This window comes from Mycteria americana, chromosome 2, assembly GCF_035582795.1.
Source record: "Mycteria americana isolate JAX WOST 10 ecotype Jacksonville Zoo and Gardens chromosome 2, USCA_MyAme_1.0, whole genome shotgun sequence".
In the NCBI taxonomy this organism is placed as follows: domain Eukaryota; kingdom Metazoa; phylum Chordata; class Aves; order Ciconiiformes; family Ciconiidae; genus Mycteria; species Mycteria americana.
In genome coordinates this window covers 76,324,959-76,346,417 of record NC_134366.1, presented here as the reverse complement: position 1 = coordinate 76,346,417, position 21,459 = coordinate 76,324,959, and the positions used below count along the sequence as shown (strand labels likewise).

At 45.8% G+C, this 21,459-nt stretch overlaps 1 protein-coding gene across 1 annotated transcript in view; it reads right to left on the bottom strand.

The window, feature by feature from the left end:
* The window catches only part of GMPR (guanosine monophosphate reductase), a 50,324-nt gene that overhangs the window by 15,653 nt on the left and 13,212 nt on the right, over positions 1-21,459 (bottom strand). Inside the window, exons 5-7 of the mRNA XM_075493808.1 lie at positions 12,878-12,959; positions 10,511-10,617; positions 4,815-4,857 (exon numbers count right to left, since the gene is read on the bottom strand). Coding sequence (XP_075349923.1) covers positions 4,815-4,857; positions 10,511-10,617; positions 12,878-12,959 — 232 coding nt within the window. The remainder of the gene's footprint in view (positions 1-4,814; positions 4,858-10,510; positions 10,618-12,877; positions 12,960-21,459) is intronic.

Below are 21,459 nucleotides of genomic sequence, written 5' to 3'. Positions count from 1 at the left end.
AGAGCACACCTAGCAGCAATGCCTGGGAGCAGGGCACCCAGCTGCTCTGCTGACCTCACCTCCCTTTGCCTGGTTGTTTGAAAGGAACAGTATGTCCGTGGTAAAGGCATATTAAAAATGAGGCTTGTGCAAAACTGCTGAGCACATCACAAGCAATATTTATAGCTAGGCACCCATTCAGGTGTCCTGTCATGCCAGCTACCTGGCAGATTTTTCCTCAGCTCTCTTGTTTCAGATGGCTGTTTTAAAGCCTCAGTTTGACTCAAGTCTGATGCTACTATTAACCTGCCAAAAACGAAGGGAACGCTCATCCTTTAAGACATTCTCAATTACTGGTGGGAAGCTCCTGTTGTTACCTGGCACAATCTTGCTCCACCTTTGCAAAAAATAAGTACCCTGGGAAATCTAGTTGATATCTTCTTCATGGGTAGAAGAAAACAACATGAAGAAGGAGGGATGGATTTGGGGTCAAGGTTTCAAAGAAGGCGTTTAAATGAGTCAAAGGCATGCCAAAGGACACTCTGGACTCTTTGCTTTGTCAATGCTATCCCCTGATCCTCAGTTCTAGTCCTGCCTCTGGTTATGGGTCTCACAGCCTCCAAATTGTTAATACAAAACAGTCACATGAAATCTACACTTCAGAATCACAGAATTTTGGTTCTTGTGTACTTAAGTACCTATTTATTATTTTTCTTTTGACTGCGTATTTTGGGAGGAAAGCAAATACGTTTGAATTACAGGATTGAAACTCATCCAACTTCAGTAACTTTTGCAAACTACAACATAATTCACCAGGCTCTTCCAGCAGAGAGGAGCTATGTTACAGCAGATGCAGCACGTCTAAACATTGGAATGACACATGCTTACTGCCCTGCAGCTCCAGGAATGACAAGTCCATATTAAAAACACTTTTCCAATGCTCTCCAGAACTTTCCACCCTGTTTCAGTGTTGCAAAGATGTCTGAAAGTTTTAAGTCTGTGCCACTACTTTTCTACCAGTTAACATCCAACCAGGAGGCTGTAGTTTTTAGCATGGTCTTTCTTCACTTATGCGTGGTTCTTTGTATGACCAGAAGCATTGGTGATGTTTGCAACACCCAGCTGCAGTCTTTCGTTTTCAAGTACAGATAGACAGTATGCCATTATTTTAGGTTGTGGGGGACCGGGAACACCTGGCAACAACCTCCTAGATAATACAGGATGTGATGGGGTACGTTACATACAGGCATCCCAGTAGTTCACCCAGAGTCTGCTAGACTCGTCCTGTAGAAACACCATGCCACTTCAATGCACTGACTTCCCCCTTGAGGCCTACACTGTATCTGGGCTGATTTTGCTGATTCACATTTCACAGTGCCCTCTCTTTCAAGCCATTACAGAATACGTGTGCTGACGTCAGCCCAGTCTTGCAGCACTCACACAGTTCTGCTGGACCTGGATGGAGTCCCTCAGATGTCTTTTGTATGCCTGATAATACAAGTTACTGATAACCAGACTGGCTCTGCACAAATTCAGCTGAAGTCAGCCTGGATTTGTAGCCTGGGCAGCCCTCCAGGCAGATGCAGCATAAGTTTGCCTGGACCACAGCTGGCCCTGGAATCAGCATTCACCTGTGCTCCAGCTGAGCCCAGCGAGCCTTTGCAACAGTAGGTACACACACATAGCTATTGAAAACAGGAAAAAAAAGCCAGTATGATGTGTCAGGTATATTTTGGAACCCGTATATGTCCCCAGTTGACTTTTCCACATGATCTTTCCTTCCTTTTCCTTCCCTGCTCCTGTATCTCTTCTCACCACTGCTGTAAGGAACAGCAGTATTGTGTTAAAGATGCTGGCGTAGGATTCAAAAGGCACATTCTGTTCCTGGCTGTGTCACAAAAATATATGTGACCTCAAGCAATTGAACTTAGTATTTCTGTGCTTTGACTTCTCATCTTTAAAAAAGGAGACAGCAGTGCCTCCCTGGGGCATTCTGAGAAATGTGTTCATGTTATCAGCCTTTCCAAGGGTGCAGTTATGTGAACCATCTGAGAGCCCAACACAAAGTTCTTTCATGCTTTCTCTCATTCCTGCATCAAAACACCTCTTTTCTTCCTGATCAGCCTACATCTTTTCCATTATCATCTTCAATACCCAGATGGCAGAGACATTTTCAGTTTACCAATCCACACCAAGTTCCCATCCAGCAGTTCCAGAATTCCAGCAGTCTCTCCCAAAGTATCTGTTGCTCCCGGCATTTTTATCTCCCGTCTTCAGTGCTTCTCTGTTCCTTGCCTTTTTAAATAGGCTTCTACCTTGTTCCCCTCTGTCAAAATGCCCAGTCTGCCTCTGACTCCTGACAGCAGTCAGTGGTGTCACTTCCCCTTGTAAAGCTTCTCAGCATCTTCTTCATGGTTCTTCACAATTCTTCACTTGCACTCAATCCACGCTACTCCTCCTGTTCCCATGAACTTGCCTCCTCCAGTCACATCTTTAGCCATTTGTCAATGCTAGTCTTCACATCTGGGACTCCCTCACACTTTTTATGATTCAAATGGCTGCTTTGTCACTGCTTTATAATGAACACCTCGACATCCCTTTCATGAAGACTTTACAATGATCCACCAAAAAGAGATAGTATAATCACTTTAACCAAAAGTCCTCTTTGGGTATCTTGTCCATGCTTTGTCCAGGCCTCCATCCCCAGGTGAAATTGTACATCTGTGTGTTTTATCACCCGGTCTCTGCTATCCCATATATTTATGTAACTCCTCCCACCCAAGAGGTTCTCAGCAAGCACAGACGTCTGTGCTAGACGATTCAGTATCAGTATCAAGGCTTTGGCTTGTAAATGCTGGGCATGGAGGCTATCTTCTATGTGGCTCACACAGCCAATCACCTCAATAGCATTCAATAAACACCGATAACAATAACATTATCTAGAAGCTTATTTTGCCACCCACCTTTGACAAATGCACACCTGGCTCCAGCTAGTCAGATGTCCACAGTGTGTCTACCTCAATTATACATAACCAGATATGGTAAGTTTATTGCCTCAGGGTAATCTCTATCAGTTCCAGCCCTGTACCAGTGACTCACAGGTCAGACTGATCTGTCTGGCCCGCTGCCTGTCTAATCTCAGCTTTCTGATGCTCCTCTGTCCCAGGAACAACCCACGGTAGCCTTCAAACACGTACCACTGTGAATCCCAGCACCTCCTGACAATCAGCAAGGCCAGAATCTGCCCTTTCACAGGTTTCAAGCAAGTTTCTGTTCAGTTAGCCCAAGGAGACTACAAGGACCCTTCAGACTTGCTATAAACATCACAAAGGAAAACATTTTAAGCACTTTGAAGTTGCTTCCTGTTGTTCTAACTTCTGGAAATGTTCTTGTTGAAGAAAGACCTTTTCCACAGGTCAGGTTTCTGTGCAGGCAGCTGGGAATGCAGTGAGGTCGCTATCTCAGTTCACAAGCTCCCAACGACAGTAACGCCGGCAAGAACCAGGCAAGCTGCAGAGCCAAAGTCAGGCAGAACAAAGGCCTCACTGTAGGCCGCATGATGTCAGAGTGGCCTGGGCTGAGGAGAGGCTGGGTATTTTTTTAATACAATTTTGTTGTCAAAGAGGGTGGGTGCCGCTGTTCAGCTATGTCAGAATCACCCAACTGGCTGTATCTATTCCCTACGTCACATCACCCACTGGGTAACACAAGGGTAATGTGAAATCCTGTGACTGAGCAGATTCCTTGCTGGTAGCAATCACTCCAGGGATGTGCTTAAAATTCTCTAATTAAGTCTTCTTTGTCATCTGACCTGTCTAAAAACAGGACCTATCTGCAAACTTAGAAGACAGATTTTGGTTTCAACCTTTCCAGGACGCCCAGAGTTTTTTTTGGCAGGTCTGTAATCTGAGTTTAGGCCTGCCCCTGCTTTCCAAACTTGCAGAGCTTCCTGCCAAGCAGACATGCTATATCATAATGTGCTCTCTCTTGTATCGTACCACCCTGAAATCCCAATGAGAGACTGTGCTGTCCCGCTGTATTCCGGGTGTTACCCCACTGTGACATCTCCAAAGGGTCTGGCATTTTGGGGGCTGGGGGAGTGCCTTTAAACGTCCTGTCAGCCCAGGATGCGTTTAGCGCCTGATTCATATATACTGCTGCAACAAGGTTATGGCTAAGTGACAATCCTGACCTTGACCCCCCCACACACTGATGTAACTTTCATGTCCAACAGAAAATATTCACAAATTCTCTATCAGCAAGAGCTGGTGCAAGTCACTGAAGCTATTGGCATGAGAGCAAAATCTGTTAATTATTAACTTAGATGTTTTAGACATCTGCTCAGCTCTAGGGGATACAGTATAAATAAAATCTCATCTCTTCAAGCAGACAGCTGATCCCAAGAACATCTCCAGGGATCTGGCCGGCATTTTTGTTTTGTTCTGCTGTCCAACACACATTCCACCATCTCTTCGTCCATTCAAGGCCCAGGTCAGCCAGATCTGGCAATGTTACAGGCATCTTTGAACCCTATTCAGAAGAAACCCTTATCAGTTTTCTTTGTATTACCGTCCCAGCAGCTGTATCCCATGCACACCTGGCAGATAGTTTCTAAATAGGACTTCGACCACTGTCTGTTTTGCGCTGCAGAATTTGGACTGTCTGGTCCAAAGAGCACATTCATGCCTGGTGTATTAATTTCACCGGAGTCACCCACAGGGACGAAGGTAACCTATTGCTGATTACACATTCAGGGTCAGACTGACTCCTGCATCACTGCTGACGGTGCTGGAGATACGCGGGGTGTCACGGGTGGCACTACCCGCTGTCCTTACCAAACGCTTTGGCGACATCTCCTGGGCAGCTGCATCCTCCGTCCTGCGTAAAGAAAAGACGACAGTGAGTGGCAGTGAGCTCACTCGGGCAGCCGGCGAGCGCTGGCGCTTGGTGACCTGCAGCAGAATGGGCCCTGCTCAGGAACAGCGTGTCAAGAGCTGACTGTGCACCAGCGCTATACATCATCTTGGCTGAGCTTCTAGGGAATCCCTATTAGCCTTTCCATTGCTTTCCTTCTTTAGGCTCATTTACTCTACCCTCTAGTCTACTGATAATACCACTGGTAGCAGGAGCAATGCAAACTCCTGACTCCAATTCCCTAAATCCCAGAAACTGGAAAACAAACCCTCCTCTGATGATCTGAATCATTCCCTGCCATTTTAATGAAAGGCTGTGTGATGCAGAGGTACCACAAACCCCTACCTTAAACCACCAGAGACATTTAAAATAACTTTCTCAGCAGTTTACAATACATTTAAAGGTCACAGTGGGAGGCGTGAGGAAATATACCATCAGCTATGTCGGACTTTGATCTGATAATCTCTAAGCAAACTGGGTAATATAATCTTTGGTAACTGAAAATTAATCTCTCATCATACTCCTCACTGTTTGCTATGGGTTTGGTAAAGAAACAACAGCACTTTGAGATCTTTAGCATTTTAGACCTACGTGTTTCAGTTTCAGTGCAGAGCAAAGAAGTGGCTGATGAGGGGGTTTCGGTTGAGGCGAGGAAAATTATGTATGTGTGATAGGGCTGTAAAAAAGGAATGGCACATAGCAGAGCTCATCATGCGCCATGGTTCTTTAGGTTTTGTAAAGGTCTGAGCATCAGATGAAAGACCCTTCTACTCTACACAGTCATTATACCAAGAGGGCTCCCCATTCTTTTGATGATCAGGTCCGTTGCAGACTGCCGACAGCTTTCCTGCTTTTGAAGCTACTCCCCAGACTGTATGGTTACTTCATTTTGTTTCACCTCCCTGTTGGCAGAAATGCATACCTGTGTATGACCTGCGGCTGAGCACAGCCAGACACCCCCACCATCAGCCATTTTAGAGCTGGCTTTCATGGGTAGATGGCAGTGGGGCTGAGTGTTAGAACCTCTCTGTGCGCAGAAAAGGATTCAGACACAAACTGAGCAGGTGGATCCGAAAGTGAGCGGCTTTTCAAAGGGCATCCCACTGCAAACAGCGCCTGGTAGAACTTTAAAGGCTTTTATTCCATTTGCTGGTAACCTCTAGCACATTATGCCTTTTGTTGAGCTAGACACTCTTGCTGTCAGCTCCAGAAAGGAGTGCTGGGCTGACAGCTGAATCTGTCTCTCCTGTTAAGGGCTCTGCTTGTGCAATTCTTTCCCTCTGACAACTCTGTCAGAGCTTGGAGGAAGGTGTGAGTGTGTGTGCATGTGTCAGGGGAGGAAGAGTCGAGGCAGAAAGAGGGGTCTAATAATCTTCAAAGAGTAGTGTCAGGAATTTGCCTGACTCTTACTGTCTGACTGAGACAGGCTGGCTATGAATGCTCTCTGGTAGATGGGTTTCAGTCTGTTCTTGTTGGGTGGCTCAGTGTCTGACTTTTATAATTAACCCAGTAGTGGCAGTGATGGAGGCTTTATGCTTTCAGAAGTACCATGGGGATGGGGGCCTTCGTGTGTAATCATTAATCATCGGCTTCAAAAAATATCACTTTGAATGTCACCAAATTACAAAATGCTGAGAAGATTAAGAGACTTTCCCAAAAGCTCATGAGTTACCATTTAAGATGAAAGGAACCGATGATGATGATTCACAGCACTTCTTTATCTGTAGATGCCTCCACTTACTTCAGAGAAGCAGGTAAATTTAATGATTCACAGAAAGGGAAACAAAAAGGGGACATACTAAGCAGTTATGCCAGAAGATGCTACATAATAAAGCTATATGCATTAAACCACTTCATTCCATGTGAAAAATCAAGCGCTCTGTTTAGAAAATAAGACTGTGCTGCTGCATTGTCTGGGAAGACAGGCCTTGCAGTTCAGCTTGTCCCAACAGGGGCCTGGCTCTGGACTCAAAATGACTTGTAGAACTGCTGGGCTTCAGTCACAGAGCTTGTTGCAGGCTCAGCCTCTACCTCAGAGCCCTGGGGAAATGCATCTGTACAAATCCCCCTGTGAATCCAGGAGAACTGGCATTATTCTGAAGTAAGTCTACTGGAAAGGGTGGCCATGGGGCCTGTAGAGGGCATGATTCTGAGACAACTGGTTGCTAAGCGGAAGGAGAGGGGAAAACAGCTTTCCAGTCAACAGAATTATTTTAACGTGGCTAAAATAATGTTATTTTCCCCAGTCTTGTTCTCCAAACAGATAAACCATTTTACAACAACAAAATTTAGCCTGAGGCAAAGAAATACAGTATGGAAAGCCAGTATGGACTGGTTGAATATTTAATATTATATGCAACTTATAATAATTTTATAACTATGATTTATATGTCTCAAGCAACCTTTATAATAAACTGTATAACCAGCCCTTCCTACAGTATCAGCAAACAGATAGCTATTTATTATGCAGAAGATATATAAAGTATGTGGCATATACAGCTGTAGAAACAATACATATGGTGCTTTATTCTGAACTACATATGCTGGGCATATTTCTGCGTGGCAGAAGAGATGGTATGGCGGTAGCTGGGTGAAGAACCCCTTAGTCATCCTTTTCACTGAACACTGGTGGCCCATCACTCAGGGAGGGTGAAGGGGAAACAGGGATCTCTATCAAATGATAGCCAAATGAGAGAGGACACATGCAAGGCTGCTTTCCATTCCCCACATTGCTGGCTTACTAGAATACGTGATTGCCTCTCTATCCAGCAGAGTAGTTCTCTGACTTAGAAGAAACAGAAACTTTATCTCAAGTAGGGTGTTTCTGAAGGAACTCTCCTGCTAAATGGCCCCTCCACTGTAACTCACTGCTGCACTTTCTCAAGCCCAACGGATTAGTGAGAATGAAAATTGAGACTATCGGCTCCCAGACAAATAGCACAGGACAGAAACAGTGCCTGTATCTTAGACAGGGTTTCCTCTCTTCTTTCAGTGAGTCATGAAAGATTGATTTCTGAGGTGAGTTTTGCATCTTAAAGATAATTTAGCATGAGGAAAGCAACAACTGGTGCAATTTCACCTCCCCCTTCTCTGTGTAAATGACTCTAGAGAGACACCAGGCGTTCACTTGGACTATCACGTTTGCCTAAAAATTGTCACCTTCTTTGTCAACATATCAGCTCCAAAAATCATACATGATCACTTCAGTAATACAAACACTTAAAATCCCAGTTTGTGCTGCCATCCTAGCAGAGCTACTGCAGAATGGGCTTCAAGTGTGCTGTGTTCCTTGCAGTACCTGTACTGTGCTCAGTACCATCACTTTCTCATTCCATGAGTGGGACTTCTTTCCCTTCATATGTAAGCTGAGCCGATGTAACAAGAAAGAGGAGCAATTCGATGAAGGTACTGGACAAGACAGAAGTGAATGCAAGAAAGCGCCCCAAGGGACTAACCCATATCACACCATCAGCTATAATCTACATGAAGATAGCTGGTAGGCTTTGAATCTTTTCACATCCTTCCTGCTATTTCCGTATCAATATAACAAAAAACTGCTGCATGTATTTTCTCCTGCCAAATTGACGTAGACAGCGGTGGTAATACTCTGCCTGTAGAGGTCTCCTTTGGCTCAGGCAGGGTGTGCCCCTTCCTAAATCTACATAATGTAGTAGTGAGACATTTTGAGGGAAGCCATGTATACTTGTTGCCACTAGACCCAATTATATACTTAGGCTTGCTCCTATATGGTGTTTTTCCCTCAGGAGAATACCTGTCTTTTGTGATACTCTTGCCAGAGCTCTGGCAATGACCATGCAGTCCAGCCTTTTCTTTCCCCAATAAACACACCAATACCTATCTGAATGCTGCAGAATTCAGGCATAATATCCTCACCCTTGCTTTAGTCTCCTTAGCTGGGGTGACAGAGTTGAGTTGCAGTGGTGTTAGAGACCCCAGTTACAGCTGAAGGTAATTCTCTTGGCCCAGATGTTGTAGCAGACAGCTATTAAATTGCCCTCTCATACTTCCCCTGTAATGGCTAGGGAGTTGATAGGTGTGGGCTTACTGAAGCCAACGTGACCTAAGCAGGTCAGGAACTACTCCATCCCCAAAGCAGGAAAGGAGAGGAGGAATAGTACAGAAAGGTCTCATTTTTCAACAGTCTAAATACGCACTCCCTGTTTTCTTGTAAAATCAGGATAATAACATTCTTCTGAGGGTTGCTAGCAGAAAATGATTATTGCAAAACTAGGAGGGGTCTCTGAGCACCACTGCTAGGATGACACCTATAGTTATCCAGCCTTCATAGTAACGAGTCAGTCTTTCATGCTCTATTGCACACACGTTCTGCTATCTGCTGTAGACTTAAACATCTGTAATACTGCCCAAGTCATAAAATTACAGACTGTTTTTCTTTTTTTCTGCAAAATTCATATAGGGGAGCCATGGAGAGGAGAGAATGCATATGCATTAACAATAAAGAGCAAGAGAGATCTGACTGTAACACATACTTGTTTTCCTGCTCGATGATACCCACAGCTCCAAGAAATACAGTCAAGTCCCTTGCCCATCCACAGTCAGTTTGTTCTCTTCTCTCCTCCTTCCTCAACAATACAACACACCCCTTTCCTCACATGGATACTAGTCATAACTGGGTCGAACAAATCAGGGCCTTCCAGCGACTTCACTTGGCAGTAGATCTAAAACTCAGTGTGTGGTCTCTTTTAGGGCCGCAGAAGGAGACTGTTGGGGTACCTGTGAGCACAGCATGCTGGTTGGCCCCTATGCCTTCCTGATTACTGGCTGCCTCAGAGACAGCCTGCAGAGACTGTGCAAGCCTGACACAGCCAGGGGCATGCTGACTGGCTGGGCGTCCCTAAGCACACAGGACCTTTGGGTGCTGTAGGCTGCAGTCTAGCTCAGCCTGAGGCCGTGCTTACAGATTTACTTTTTGTATGTGAGGTGAATCTGGTCTTGCTGGTAGAGTGGAAGCTGCCATTAGCAGGCGATACAGATAGATACATGCTCTTTTTTCTCCACAGGCTCATTATTTCCCCAGAGCTTTGTGAGAACATACGTGGCTCACGTGCCAGCTGTGCTCAACAGAGCCACTTCTGAAACACTCCTGCCCCTGCACAGAGAGCTCTGTGAGGATGCTATCTGACTCAATCCAGTTACTAGGGCACAGATGGGCTCATATTGTTTTACCTTGTACTCCCCTCTGCTGCCTGCCTGTCCCTCAGTCCCACTCTCTGGGAAAAGCCATGTTTACATTTCACTCATTCTTCAGAAATCTTTTGTAGGAATTAGTTTGCTTCAATGTGAAAACACTATCAAGCTTCCTATTCTGTTCACATAACAGCTTACTCCATTCAGGCAGCAAGAAGCAGCTTTCCAAAGGCACAAACAGGGGTGAGGTGCCCAAGTCTTTTTAAACATTAGAGGAGTTGGTTTCTTTACATTTAAATCTCCACTGACTACCTTAGGAGCTAGTATAGGGGTCAACTGGAGATGACAGAAGGATAGCCTTTAACATGCAGGGTACTGGACTGTTTGATTCTCCTATTCCACAATGATTTGCACAGTGGGAATCTGAGAGTAGATGATATTTACTTACAGAGATGATATGTCCTTTCAAGCCATGTGCTGAGTCTGCACACTCAATAACAGCACTTAGCTGTGGATAGCCCACTCCCGTCTTAATCCGAGTGGTACACACAGAACCTAGACAAGAGAATGAGAGGAAAAAACCATAGCCCATTAGGCTGACAGAAAAAAAGCTTGTTTTCTTTTTATTGTGGAAAAAATGTGTTTCTATCTGTAATATTTTTTCCCTCAAGAAGTCTCTATTGCCAATGTTGGCTTCTCATGGATAAAAGGAACCCATAGGAACTTGAGTTCTGAAATGCTATCACACCACTTCATGTGAGCTGTAATTGAGGTGACTAATATCCCCTCTTTCTTCTCCAGGGCCAGTTTAGGTCTCAAATTCCCAGTTTAGGTCTCATCAGTAATGCTTCCCAGTTGGGGGAATTACTGCATGACGAGAAAGCAAATCTGACTGAGGTGCCTGAAGGGAAGGGGGACAAAAGGAGCAGAGTCACAACCCGTGAGACTCAGCAGCAGCATTTAATACCTGAATATTTCTTCCAATAAATATTTCTATCTCTTTTCTACAAATGTTTTTAAAAATAATTCTCAGGGAAAATCTGTGCTTTTATTTTCTTTTTTGTGGAGATTTTCCACAAAGGAGAGAAACCCATCTTTTGCCTAATACTTAAAGCACAAATATTTGGTTGATCACAATAGTTGGGAATATAAGAAAATCAGCACACAGCATTTAAAAAGTGAGATAAGTAATCATCAGAAAACTGTATAGTGTAGTATTACAGGAAATACACTAATTATATCTGATTATTAAACTGTATTATTTATACACATACATGGTGCATGTATATATATATATATATAAAAAAATGGTATATACATATCTATAAAAACCCCACTTCAGTTATAGTTCAATATGGTAACATGGCTATAGATCTTCTGGAATACCTTCTCTATTTTTTTCTGCAAATTAAGAGTCAAAATGAGGACTGCTTTTTGCCAGTCCAGGTCTTATAATTTAGGATACAGACCATAAAGGTCTGCATGATAACGAGAATTTCAAAACAGATTCTAAACCAAATGCAGTGAAATCTGGATCCCTTCACCCAGCTGATATCCAGGTATACTTGAGCTACCAGTAAAGTAAAAGTTTCCAAAGATCTTTGAAAGAACTGACAAGGTGGAAACACTGAGAAGTATTTCTGCAAAGTAGGAAGAAAATTAGTTTAAAAATAATCTCCACAGGATATGTACTTATATGTGTAATGCCTTATAATACATCACTGCCATTTTCCATAGGATGGACTATTATCTGGAAAAGAGCCTCAAGATCTGATCTTCTGTGAGGAACATTTGTAACTTGTGGTTTTGGGTGGTCAACTTGTACAGATCTGTTCAGGAACATCTATTCTTCACGTATTTTGCAGTATTTATTGTTGTTTGCTGTCTTCCCGGGCACAACTGCAACCTTTATTACATCATTTGCTCTGCTCAAATTATCCATTCATGAACCATAACTATTTGGCACTGTAGAGTAAACAATCTGCCTGCACTGCACTGGCTGATCACAGCTATACTGTCAGTGGCACTTGGTTAGCCCGTTTAAAATCTAGCCCACGCATGGTGACCCCAGCTGCAGTCTGTGAAGAAAATAGCAAGACGAGGGAGCACCTGAACAAATGCACAAGGGAGGGAAAGAAAAAAGGGAAGACAATATGGCAGTATATGCCAGACAACAATATTACGGAAGGAAAGGTAGGAAAAACACTGTAAGAAGTTTAGGGTCCTCCCATTTACCCATGGGAATGTTACAGTGATAGGTAACATATAAGGGCATTAATGTAAGTATTATAGCTCCTAGGCAATAGTAACAGGTAGAGGCAATGTTATCCATACTTCACACTTAATTAATGCCATTTCATCTTTGACGACATTGACAAGACGGGCAATCTCAGAACACAAATCATAAAGCTATTTAGAAACCTATCTTTCCTTGATAGAAGTGGATACTTGAACACAGTATCCTTTGAGCTGGGATGACTCAGTCGCTTTTCAACAGGCTAGAAAAAGTGTTCCTAAACACAACACATATTATCACTGATAATTTATGGCAGCAACTCAGGCAACTCAGTGCTTCCAATAATAGTCATCTTCACCGTCAGAAGACGGAATATGTAACACTTGGCAGTACGAAACACTAGCACCCTGCCCATATATTTCTTAAATATACTATGTGCAAGGGCACTGTTACTTTATTGACCTGAGTGGGTCTAGGCATCCTAATGGGCAAGCAAACAGCATTATATACTGGTTCCATCTGGACAACTCCCCCACCAATGTTACCATAGTCACCCTTATTTGACTGGATTTGACTTACCTGGTCCAATACCCACTTTAATAATATCTGCTCCGGAAAGAATAAGCTCTTCTACCATCTCTCCTGTCACCACATTGCCTGCCTAGACAGAAGGAACAATATCACATACATGGGAGATTTCAAGACTACTGCAGTAAAGACTAATGATGATAATGTAGAGTTTTATCCAGAGCTTTTATGAGTTGAACTATATAGAGTCAGGAAGAATATAGTTCACCATACTGTTCATTGTGCATGCCACAGAGATTAAACAAATCATATGGGTTCATTCTTGAGTCAAATTAATCTCATGATTGGTCCAGTAAACCCCGATCCTTAAGCTCCCATCAGGATATCTGCTTTGTCTTCCATCCCCCTAATCCTCACCCAGCAGCTCTCAACCACATCATCCCTAACCATAAGGTCTATACAGTCAGATCTCTCCCTTACATACAGTGCAACTCCTCCACCTCTCCTGCCCTGCCTGTAGCCCTCCTGAATAGCCTATAGCTCTCCATCCCATTGCCTACTTCACTTTGTGGGAAGATGTTCAGATCTTATCTAAAACCCTGGCAAATCTCTTTTTCCTTTAGGATTTAGTATTTTGAGTACTGAAAGAGTAAGGAAGGTACTATTCTTGACATTTTGTACTTTGGTGCCAAAACTGATATGTACATTCAGACTATGTAAATAAGGGAATTTATACCATATATGTTCATTTGGTTGTGGTGATGCCACAGGTGAAAGAAAGGGGTTTGGTTCCCTATGCATGAACTTTGCAGGGATGTAGAGAGCATGCTGTTTAGGGTGAGGTCTTCTTCTTGGAAAGAAATCCTGAATTGTTTTGTGTTCTTTACCATATTTTTCCTTGCACTTCCATAGCTCTTCTCCTCCTTTGGCCTTCATCCTCGATACCTTTCTTGAAAGTGATGGCAGCCCTTTCAGGCTTCATCTTGCTCCTTCAAGTCATCTTCGTCTTCTGTAGGCCCTCCATGCCCCTAATCAACTGCTTAGTCTTTGTTTGCCTTCATCCCAGACAGAATTTATCTTTCTTGAACCTGAGGAATGAGAACTGTCCATAGTGGTATAGGTGAGTTCTCACCGGGACTTTGCACAATGCTTGCCTTTCCTACGGAAGTATCTTGCCTGACACACAAAAATGCATTTGCCTGTATGACATTCGTGGCTCATCGTCACCCTGTGATCTACTCATGCCTCCAGGAACATTTGCCTACTCCCATGTTTCAAAACTGGAGCAGAAACTCATGGTGCTCCACCTGAGGTTGTGTTACCTGTTTCTACTCTGCAGTTTTTCACGCATGCTTTATGGATGTAGGGGCTATCTCTTCTGTCAGAGCTTCAGCTGGTAGGGAGTATAGGGGCTGTAGAAATACACCATGAGATACAGCTTCTTCTGGCTCAAGGATGCCATGAAATCCAGAATATGATGTCAACAAGGAAACCTACATTTCTCGAACCATGGTTTTCCGCAATCTAAATTCAAAAGACCTGGCCATGAACTTCACTGTTTCATACATTTGATGGCATCAAAGCACAAAGGGTGGAGCCTGCAAGATGTGTTAGAGGCTTTTCACTCCCTTTCTGCTGGAGTCCAGCTCCACGCAGTCATGACCAGCAGATCCAGCCCTCCACCACCTGGGTGAGCACTGCATGCACTGTGTGGGCAGGCTCTGAGCGTGAAGCTGGTGGGTTAGTCTACTCACTTTAGAAATGGATGTCTCCTCCTAGGAAAGGAAATAACCACAGCTGGCATTAACTGAGCTTCCATTTTGGAAGTTTAATTGGAGAAAGTGCCAAATCAGCTGATTTGGCACTGAAAAAGCTACAAGAGACAAAACACTGGTGGATCAGTGCGATGCAGTTAGTGGCACTGCTGTCTGTGGGGATAAGCTTTACCCTCCAGGAGTGTGAATACAGGTTGCTGGGTTTTTAAATGAATTCCGCAGACATTTAGTGAAGAGGAAGGTTGTTGCTGATCATGCTGATGTGGGTAAGGAGTTGGCTGGCCAGGTGGCCATCCGACTCTTGGTGGCAGTGCCAGCAAGGTGGCAGTTGCCACTCTTTAAGAGTCCCTACATGCCTGTAGGATAGCTGCAAAGAAGGACTGAAGATTTTTGCTTTTTACATGCTCACCTGAAACCACCTGAGAATGTCAGTGTGATGAAATTACTGATGACGTTATTCAGATACAAAGGAGCTTCTTTTTTTTTTTAATTAATAAAAGAAACTATGAAAAAGTCTTCTAGCACACACATGCTAGTTTCCAAAACTGGTGCAATGAGTGCAGAAAGCTGCCAGACCATGTCTATTCAGTTAAAGAATCTCAACATTTTGATGCAAGCTCCGTGTGATGAGACAGGCCCTTGCATGTGTCCAAATGTGAATAGGGTGGATCAGCAGGCAGAGTGAGGCTAGAGACAAATTCCCTTGCCAGGAGTGCCCCCTGTCCAGAGGGCTTTTAGGAAAAAAGACAGTCCTTATTTTCAAACAACATGGGATTTATCAACTAAAACCTATGCTTTGAGTTACGCTTGTAAACAAACTGGTAACCACTACCTTTTAAGACCATGCTTTCCTCTCTGCAAAGGGCCGCACAAGGCAAATGAATGCTGACATAGCACATCCTGAAACAATTCACTATAGCTGCACTAATTACATTCCCATACTGTGGGGGAACACAGTACGGGAATGCAATCCCATCAATTGGGCCCCACAATTTAAAAAGGATGTTAAGGTCCTTGAATGCATCCAGATGAGAGCACCAAAGCTGGTGACAGGGCTGGAAGGCATGTCCTCTCAGGAGCGGCTGAGGACACTGGGTTTGTCTAGCTTGGAGAGAAGGAGGCTGAAGGGCGACCTTGTTGCTCTCTACAGCTTCTTGAGGAAGGGGAGAGGGAGGTGCTGATCTCTTCTCCCTGGGATCCAGTGCTGGGATGCGTGGGAATGGCTCCAAGCTGCGTCCCTCACGGGAGGTTCAGACTTGACATGAGGAACATTTCTGTACCGAGAGGGTGCTCAAGCCCTGGAACAGGCTTCCTGGAGAGGTGGTCGATGCCCCATGCCTGTCAGTGCTTAAGAGGCATTTGGACAATGACTTTAATACCATGCTTTATCTTTTGGTCAGCCCTGAAGTGGTCAGGCAGTTGGACTAGATGATCATTATAGGTCCATCCAGCTGAACTATTCTATTCTATTCTATTCTATTCTATTCTATTCTATTCTATTCTATTCTATTCTATTCTATTCTATCCTATCCTATCCTATCCTATCCTATCCTATCCTATCCTATTTCTTCTGCCTACCTCCTCCTTTCCCTAGAAGTACATATTGAGGTAATGTCTGACGACATTTCTTCCCAGCCCTGCACTAGCAGAAGGAATTTAATGGGTAATCATGTCCCATCCTAGGCACTGGCTCTGTCACTTTCTGGGAAGGAGGCATGTACCTTCTGATGGGGGTAAAAGCTGTGGGTCGTCTCGAGATAATTTGACCATCTGAACAAATTTGCAGAAAGTATGTGTGAACTGTGGTTTCTGAAAGTCTTCTATGTTCATCCAGTTTAGCTGGGTTTCCACAGGATGGCAAAAAACCCCACACCTCTGACACTAGCAAGGCTCAGAGATCAAGCCCTCAGTCTGAAGCAGGAAGTGCTCCAGAACTAAATGGCTGCAAATCTTTTTGAGGTGAGCAATACCTGTTCATCTCCCTGTGGATTTTTTTTTCTCTTTGTACTCATTTTTAGAAATGCCTGAGCTCTTTCCATTGGAAAAACATAATAAAACAAAAGAGTCTGAGAACAACAATGCTCCATCAGACTGAAAGTCCATCTGGCCCAATATTCTGTCTCCAAAGTGGCCAACCATCAGTGCCTGAAGGACAGTATATGAGCAGTGCAAGTCTACTTCTGCCAGGTTCCTGGGGGTGCTCATAGGCCTCAATGGCTGGGACCGGCCTGCCCTGGGGCCCCCACCCAGACCATCTCCTGCCAAGGGCCCAAGGAACGTGGAGTCTCAGCTCAGCCTGGGGCCTTCAGTCCCTGCCTAAGCGATGTTGTAGGTGTGCCCGTCTCTGCCCCTCTCTCCTGGATGGGCCTGGGACCTGTACTGCAGAGAGCTGCTCTCCTGGATGGACCCCTCAGACTTAGGTCATAGCTTGTCATGCAGAACTCTAGGCATACCATAGCATAACCATTCCATTCCATTCCATTCCATTCCATTCCATTCTAATCTATTCCCCACACTCACGAGTTGAATAACGATGAGACTGTTATTTGCCTGAAATGCCAGGGGTTTTTCAGCTCCAAAAACACTTTCAAGGACACATATCACAAAGGTTACAAGTGGAAGGAGGATTTTAGTTTAGTTTAATTTTATTTTTCTGAATCTGTTTCAGAGCCAATGCTCACAAGCATTAACACAATGCACATGTGTAGCCAGGAGCATGCTAATATTTAGCTTTTTCAGTTTAGCTTGAAAAAACATCCCTTGCAGTCTGGCAAAGGCACGTCACAGAGCTACAGAAAGTAGCAGCAGGAATACAGGCCAAGCAGTCCCTGTTTCCTGAAGAGTGAGAACTTGAAGAATGAGGATCAGGACTGACCACACACAAAAGAAGAAGAAGAAGAGGTGTGTGGTACTGTGGGGTATTTTCCCAAGTATGACACATATCGATGACAAGCATACTTTTTGCCTTCCAAAACCTGCTCCGCTGTGCTTCTTGGCCAGTGATGCATGAAAAGCACTCTCATGCCTGCCCTGCACTTGTATTGCATGCAGGGAGTGCGCTGAAAAGTGGCAGCTCCTGATGGTGCAGCAAGCCTGCAGCCCTTCCAAGCACAGGCTGTTTTGCACAAGCAAGAACCCCTGGGGAAGCAGAGCCAAGGCAAGAGCAGAGCTCGATCCCCCTACAACCTTGCAATGGGCAAGAGAGCCTGAGGGAGCCAGGGCACGAGTGGCACCTTGGAGGTGCCAGAGCAGCAGGCAAGAACCTCACCAAAATGGCCCAGAGAAGCCCTGACAAGGGGCTATGCTCAATGCTACAGAGGACAAGAAGCAACCCCCGGGGCCCACCCTGGGGGCCCACCCGGGTATCTAGAAAGCTTCCTCCCCCCAGATGCAGGGCATAAGGGCCACCTTCGTGGAGCAGGAGCAGCAGGCACCTGGCCAAAATGGCCCAAAGACACCCTGGCAAGGGGCTGTGCTCAGTGCTGCAGAGGAAGGCAAAAAACCCCAGGAAACACTTGCTAGCCCAGCGTGGGGGGAAAAAAGCCTTCCTTCTCCCAGCTGCAGGGCACGAGAGGCCATCTTCATGGTGCATGAGCAGCAGGCAGTAACCTAGCCAAAAAGGACCAGAGGAGCCCTGCCCTGACAAGTGATCATGCTCAATGCTGCAGAGGAAGGCAAAAAACTCCCAGGGACCAGTGCCAATCTGCCCTGGGGGAAAATTCCTTCCTGACCCCAGAGCTGGCGATCGCCTATTCCCTGAGCATGTGAGCAAGACCTGCCTCCTCGTCCCACGTCCCACATCACGCCCCCCAGGAGATGCCCAACCCCTATTCTCCCTCAACCTGAAGCCATCTCAGGGCCTTATGAGAGTGGCCAAATGCCCCCGGCCTGATCGACCTTGGGGGCAAGAATCCTTCCCGTGCCTGGAAGGACACCACTGGGTGCTCCAAAGCACTGGGACCCCTGGCAACATCTCTGCGTGCCATTTCTTATGGCTGCTGCCCCTGGCTCTGCAGGGGATGAGGACAGAGAGCTTTGCAGTGCTCCTCAAGTGTTCCTCAAGAAGGCATTCCCTTGGTCTGGCCACTGCTCTCCAGTTGAAAAGGTGTTGGTGGTTCTTCTCATCTCCAGCAGCCTTGTCCAGCCTCTGGTCTTCCTCCCTCAACCCCCCCCAAGTAATTCCGCCAGCTCCTCAAGGACTTCCTCTCAGATGTCTGCGGGTTGCCCCCCAGGCCAGCTCTGTCTCAACAACTGTGCCAGGCAGGCTGGCAGCAAGGGATGGGAGGATGCCCCCTTTATCTTCCCCACGGCACTGTGACTATTGCGTTGTCAGGCGGTGGCACGGTGCCATGGGGGTGACGGCCCCCCTCCCCCAGTGTGCAGCCCCACCTGCCGCCCAGCATCCTTCAGAGGAAGGCCTTTGGGGTGCTGGCCCCAAGGCAGTCCCTGCCCCCAAGGGACTGTCCCTGCCCTTGGTGGCCATGCACTGGGGACAGCTGCTGGGCATCCCTGACACATCCTCTGCCACTCGGATCCCAAGGACAAACCTAGTGCTGTTACTCTTCTCTCAGGCCACGGCAGAAACCAACCCTGCAGCCCAGAGACCACCCCTATTAGCCATCTCCTCTGCACCAGAGCTAATGTCCATGAGGCCACACAGCCAGGAGGACCAGGAACTTTATCTGGCTGGACACAAACCCTTTTCCCGGGGGGTGGGTGGGGATGATTTCAGCAGCTACAGCCTAGAGGAAAGCTAAGGTGTAACCAGAACCATAGGTAAGGGATGGATGATGCCAATAGACCGCCACAGATATAACACAGGCTTTGAAAAACAAGTGAGCAGAGGCTACACTGGTGTGGTGGAAAGGCTGGTCGTTTTCAGACCTAGAACATTTAGATCTGTGCCCAAAGCACAGAGAGGCAAACAACTCTTCCAAACTGTAAAAACAGCCCATTGCTGCTATCACCCTCACATCCCCATTTCTCACTGAAACGAAGCTGCGCAGCTCCTCTATTAAACACATCAATTGGCCATGTTTATACAGGATATGAAATGCAGTTCAGCCACGGCGTAAAACTTTCACAGCTCATTTGTGACTTTCAAGGAGAGGAGAGAGAAGAGAGGAGAGAGGAGAGAGGAGAGAACGAGAGTTGAATTGAGTTGGAAGGGACCTACAATGATCATCTAGTCCAACTGCCTGACCACTTCAGGGCTGACCAAAAGATAAAGCATGGTATTAAGGTCATTGTCCAAATGCCTCTTAAGCACTGACAGGCATGGGGCATCGACCACCTCTCCAGGAAGCCTGTTCCAGGGCTTGAGCACCCTCTCGGTACAGAAATGTTTCCTCATGTCAAGTCTGAACCTCCCATGAGGGATACAGCTTTGAGCCATTCCCACGCATCCCAGCACTGGATCCCAGGGAGAAGAGATCAGCACCTCCCTCTCCCCTTCCTCAAGAAGCTGTAGAGAGCAACAAGGTCGCCCTTCAGCCTCCTCCTCTCCAAGCTAGATAAACCCAGTGTCCTCAGCCGCTCCTGAGAGGACATGCCTTCCAGCCCTGTCACCAACTTTGGTGCTCTCATCTGGATGCATTCAAGGACCTTAACATCCTTTTTAAATTGTGGGGCCCAGAACTGCACACAGTACTCAAGGTGAGGCTGCACCAACACTAAATTCAGCGGCATAATCACCTCTTTTGACCAGCTGGTTATGCTGTGTTTGATGCACCCCAGGATGTGGTTTGCCCTCTTGGCTGCCAGGGCTGACTCATATTGAGCCTGCTGTCAACCAGCACCCCCAGATTCCTTTCTGCAGGGCTCCTCTCCAGCCACTCCTCTCCCAGTTTATACTTGTGCCCGGCGTTACTCCACCCCAGGTACAGAATCTGGCATTTGTTCTTGTTCAATTTCATGCCATTGATGATTGCCCAATGCTCCAATCTATTTAGATCCCCCTGCAAGGCCTCTTGTCCCTCGAGAGAGTCAACAGCAGCTCCCAGTTTAGTATCATCAGCAAACTTCCTAATGGTGCATTCAACTCCTGCCTCCATATCATGGATAAAAATATTGAACAGAACTGGCCCTAGAATTGAGCCTTGAGGAACACTGCCAGTGACTGGTTGCCAGCCAGCTGTAGCCCCATTCACTGCAACCCTTTGAGCCCTGCCATTCAGCCACTTCTTCACCCAGCGCACTGTGTACCTGCTCATCCCACAGCTGGAAAACCTATCCAGAAGGATGCTGTGAGGGACAGCATCAAAAGCCTTACTAAGATCCAGAAAAACTACATCCACTGCCTTCCCTTCATCCACTAGGCGGGTGACCTTATCGTAGAAGGATATTAAATTAAACAGGACTCTCCCTCTGTGAATCCATGTTGACTATGCCTGAATATTGCATTGTTCTTTAAGCATCTTTCAATAGCACCCAGTATGATCTTCTCCATAATTTTTCCAGCTACTGAGGTTAGACTGTAGTTTGCCGGGTCTTCCCTCACGCCCTTCTTGTAAATTGGAATAATGTTGGCTAGCTTTCTGTCAGCAGGGACCTCCCAAGACCTTTAGTAGGCGATTGAGAGGGGTCCTGCTGTAACATCCACTAGCTCCTTCAGTACTCTGGGATGAATCCCATCAGGCCCATCATCCCATTAGACGTTTGAAAACCAAGTATGGTTTGGATTTCAGCTCTGTGGCTTCTCATGTCTATGGCATGTTCCTAACTAGAAAAACTGCACAAAATAAATCTGCATGAAACACGAGTCCCATTGCCTGCATCACCCGTTTCATGCTTGTACTGAGATGGGCTATTTGTTTGTGGACATCTGAATTTAGGATCCAGAGATGTTCAAATGTAATG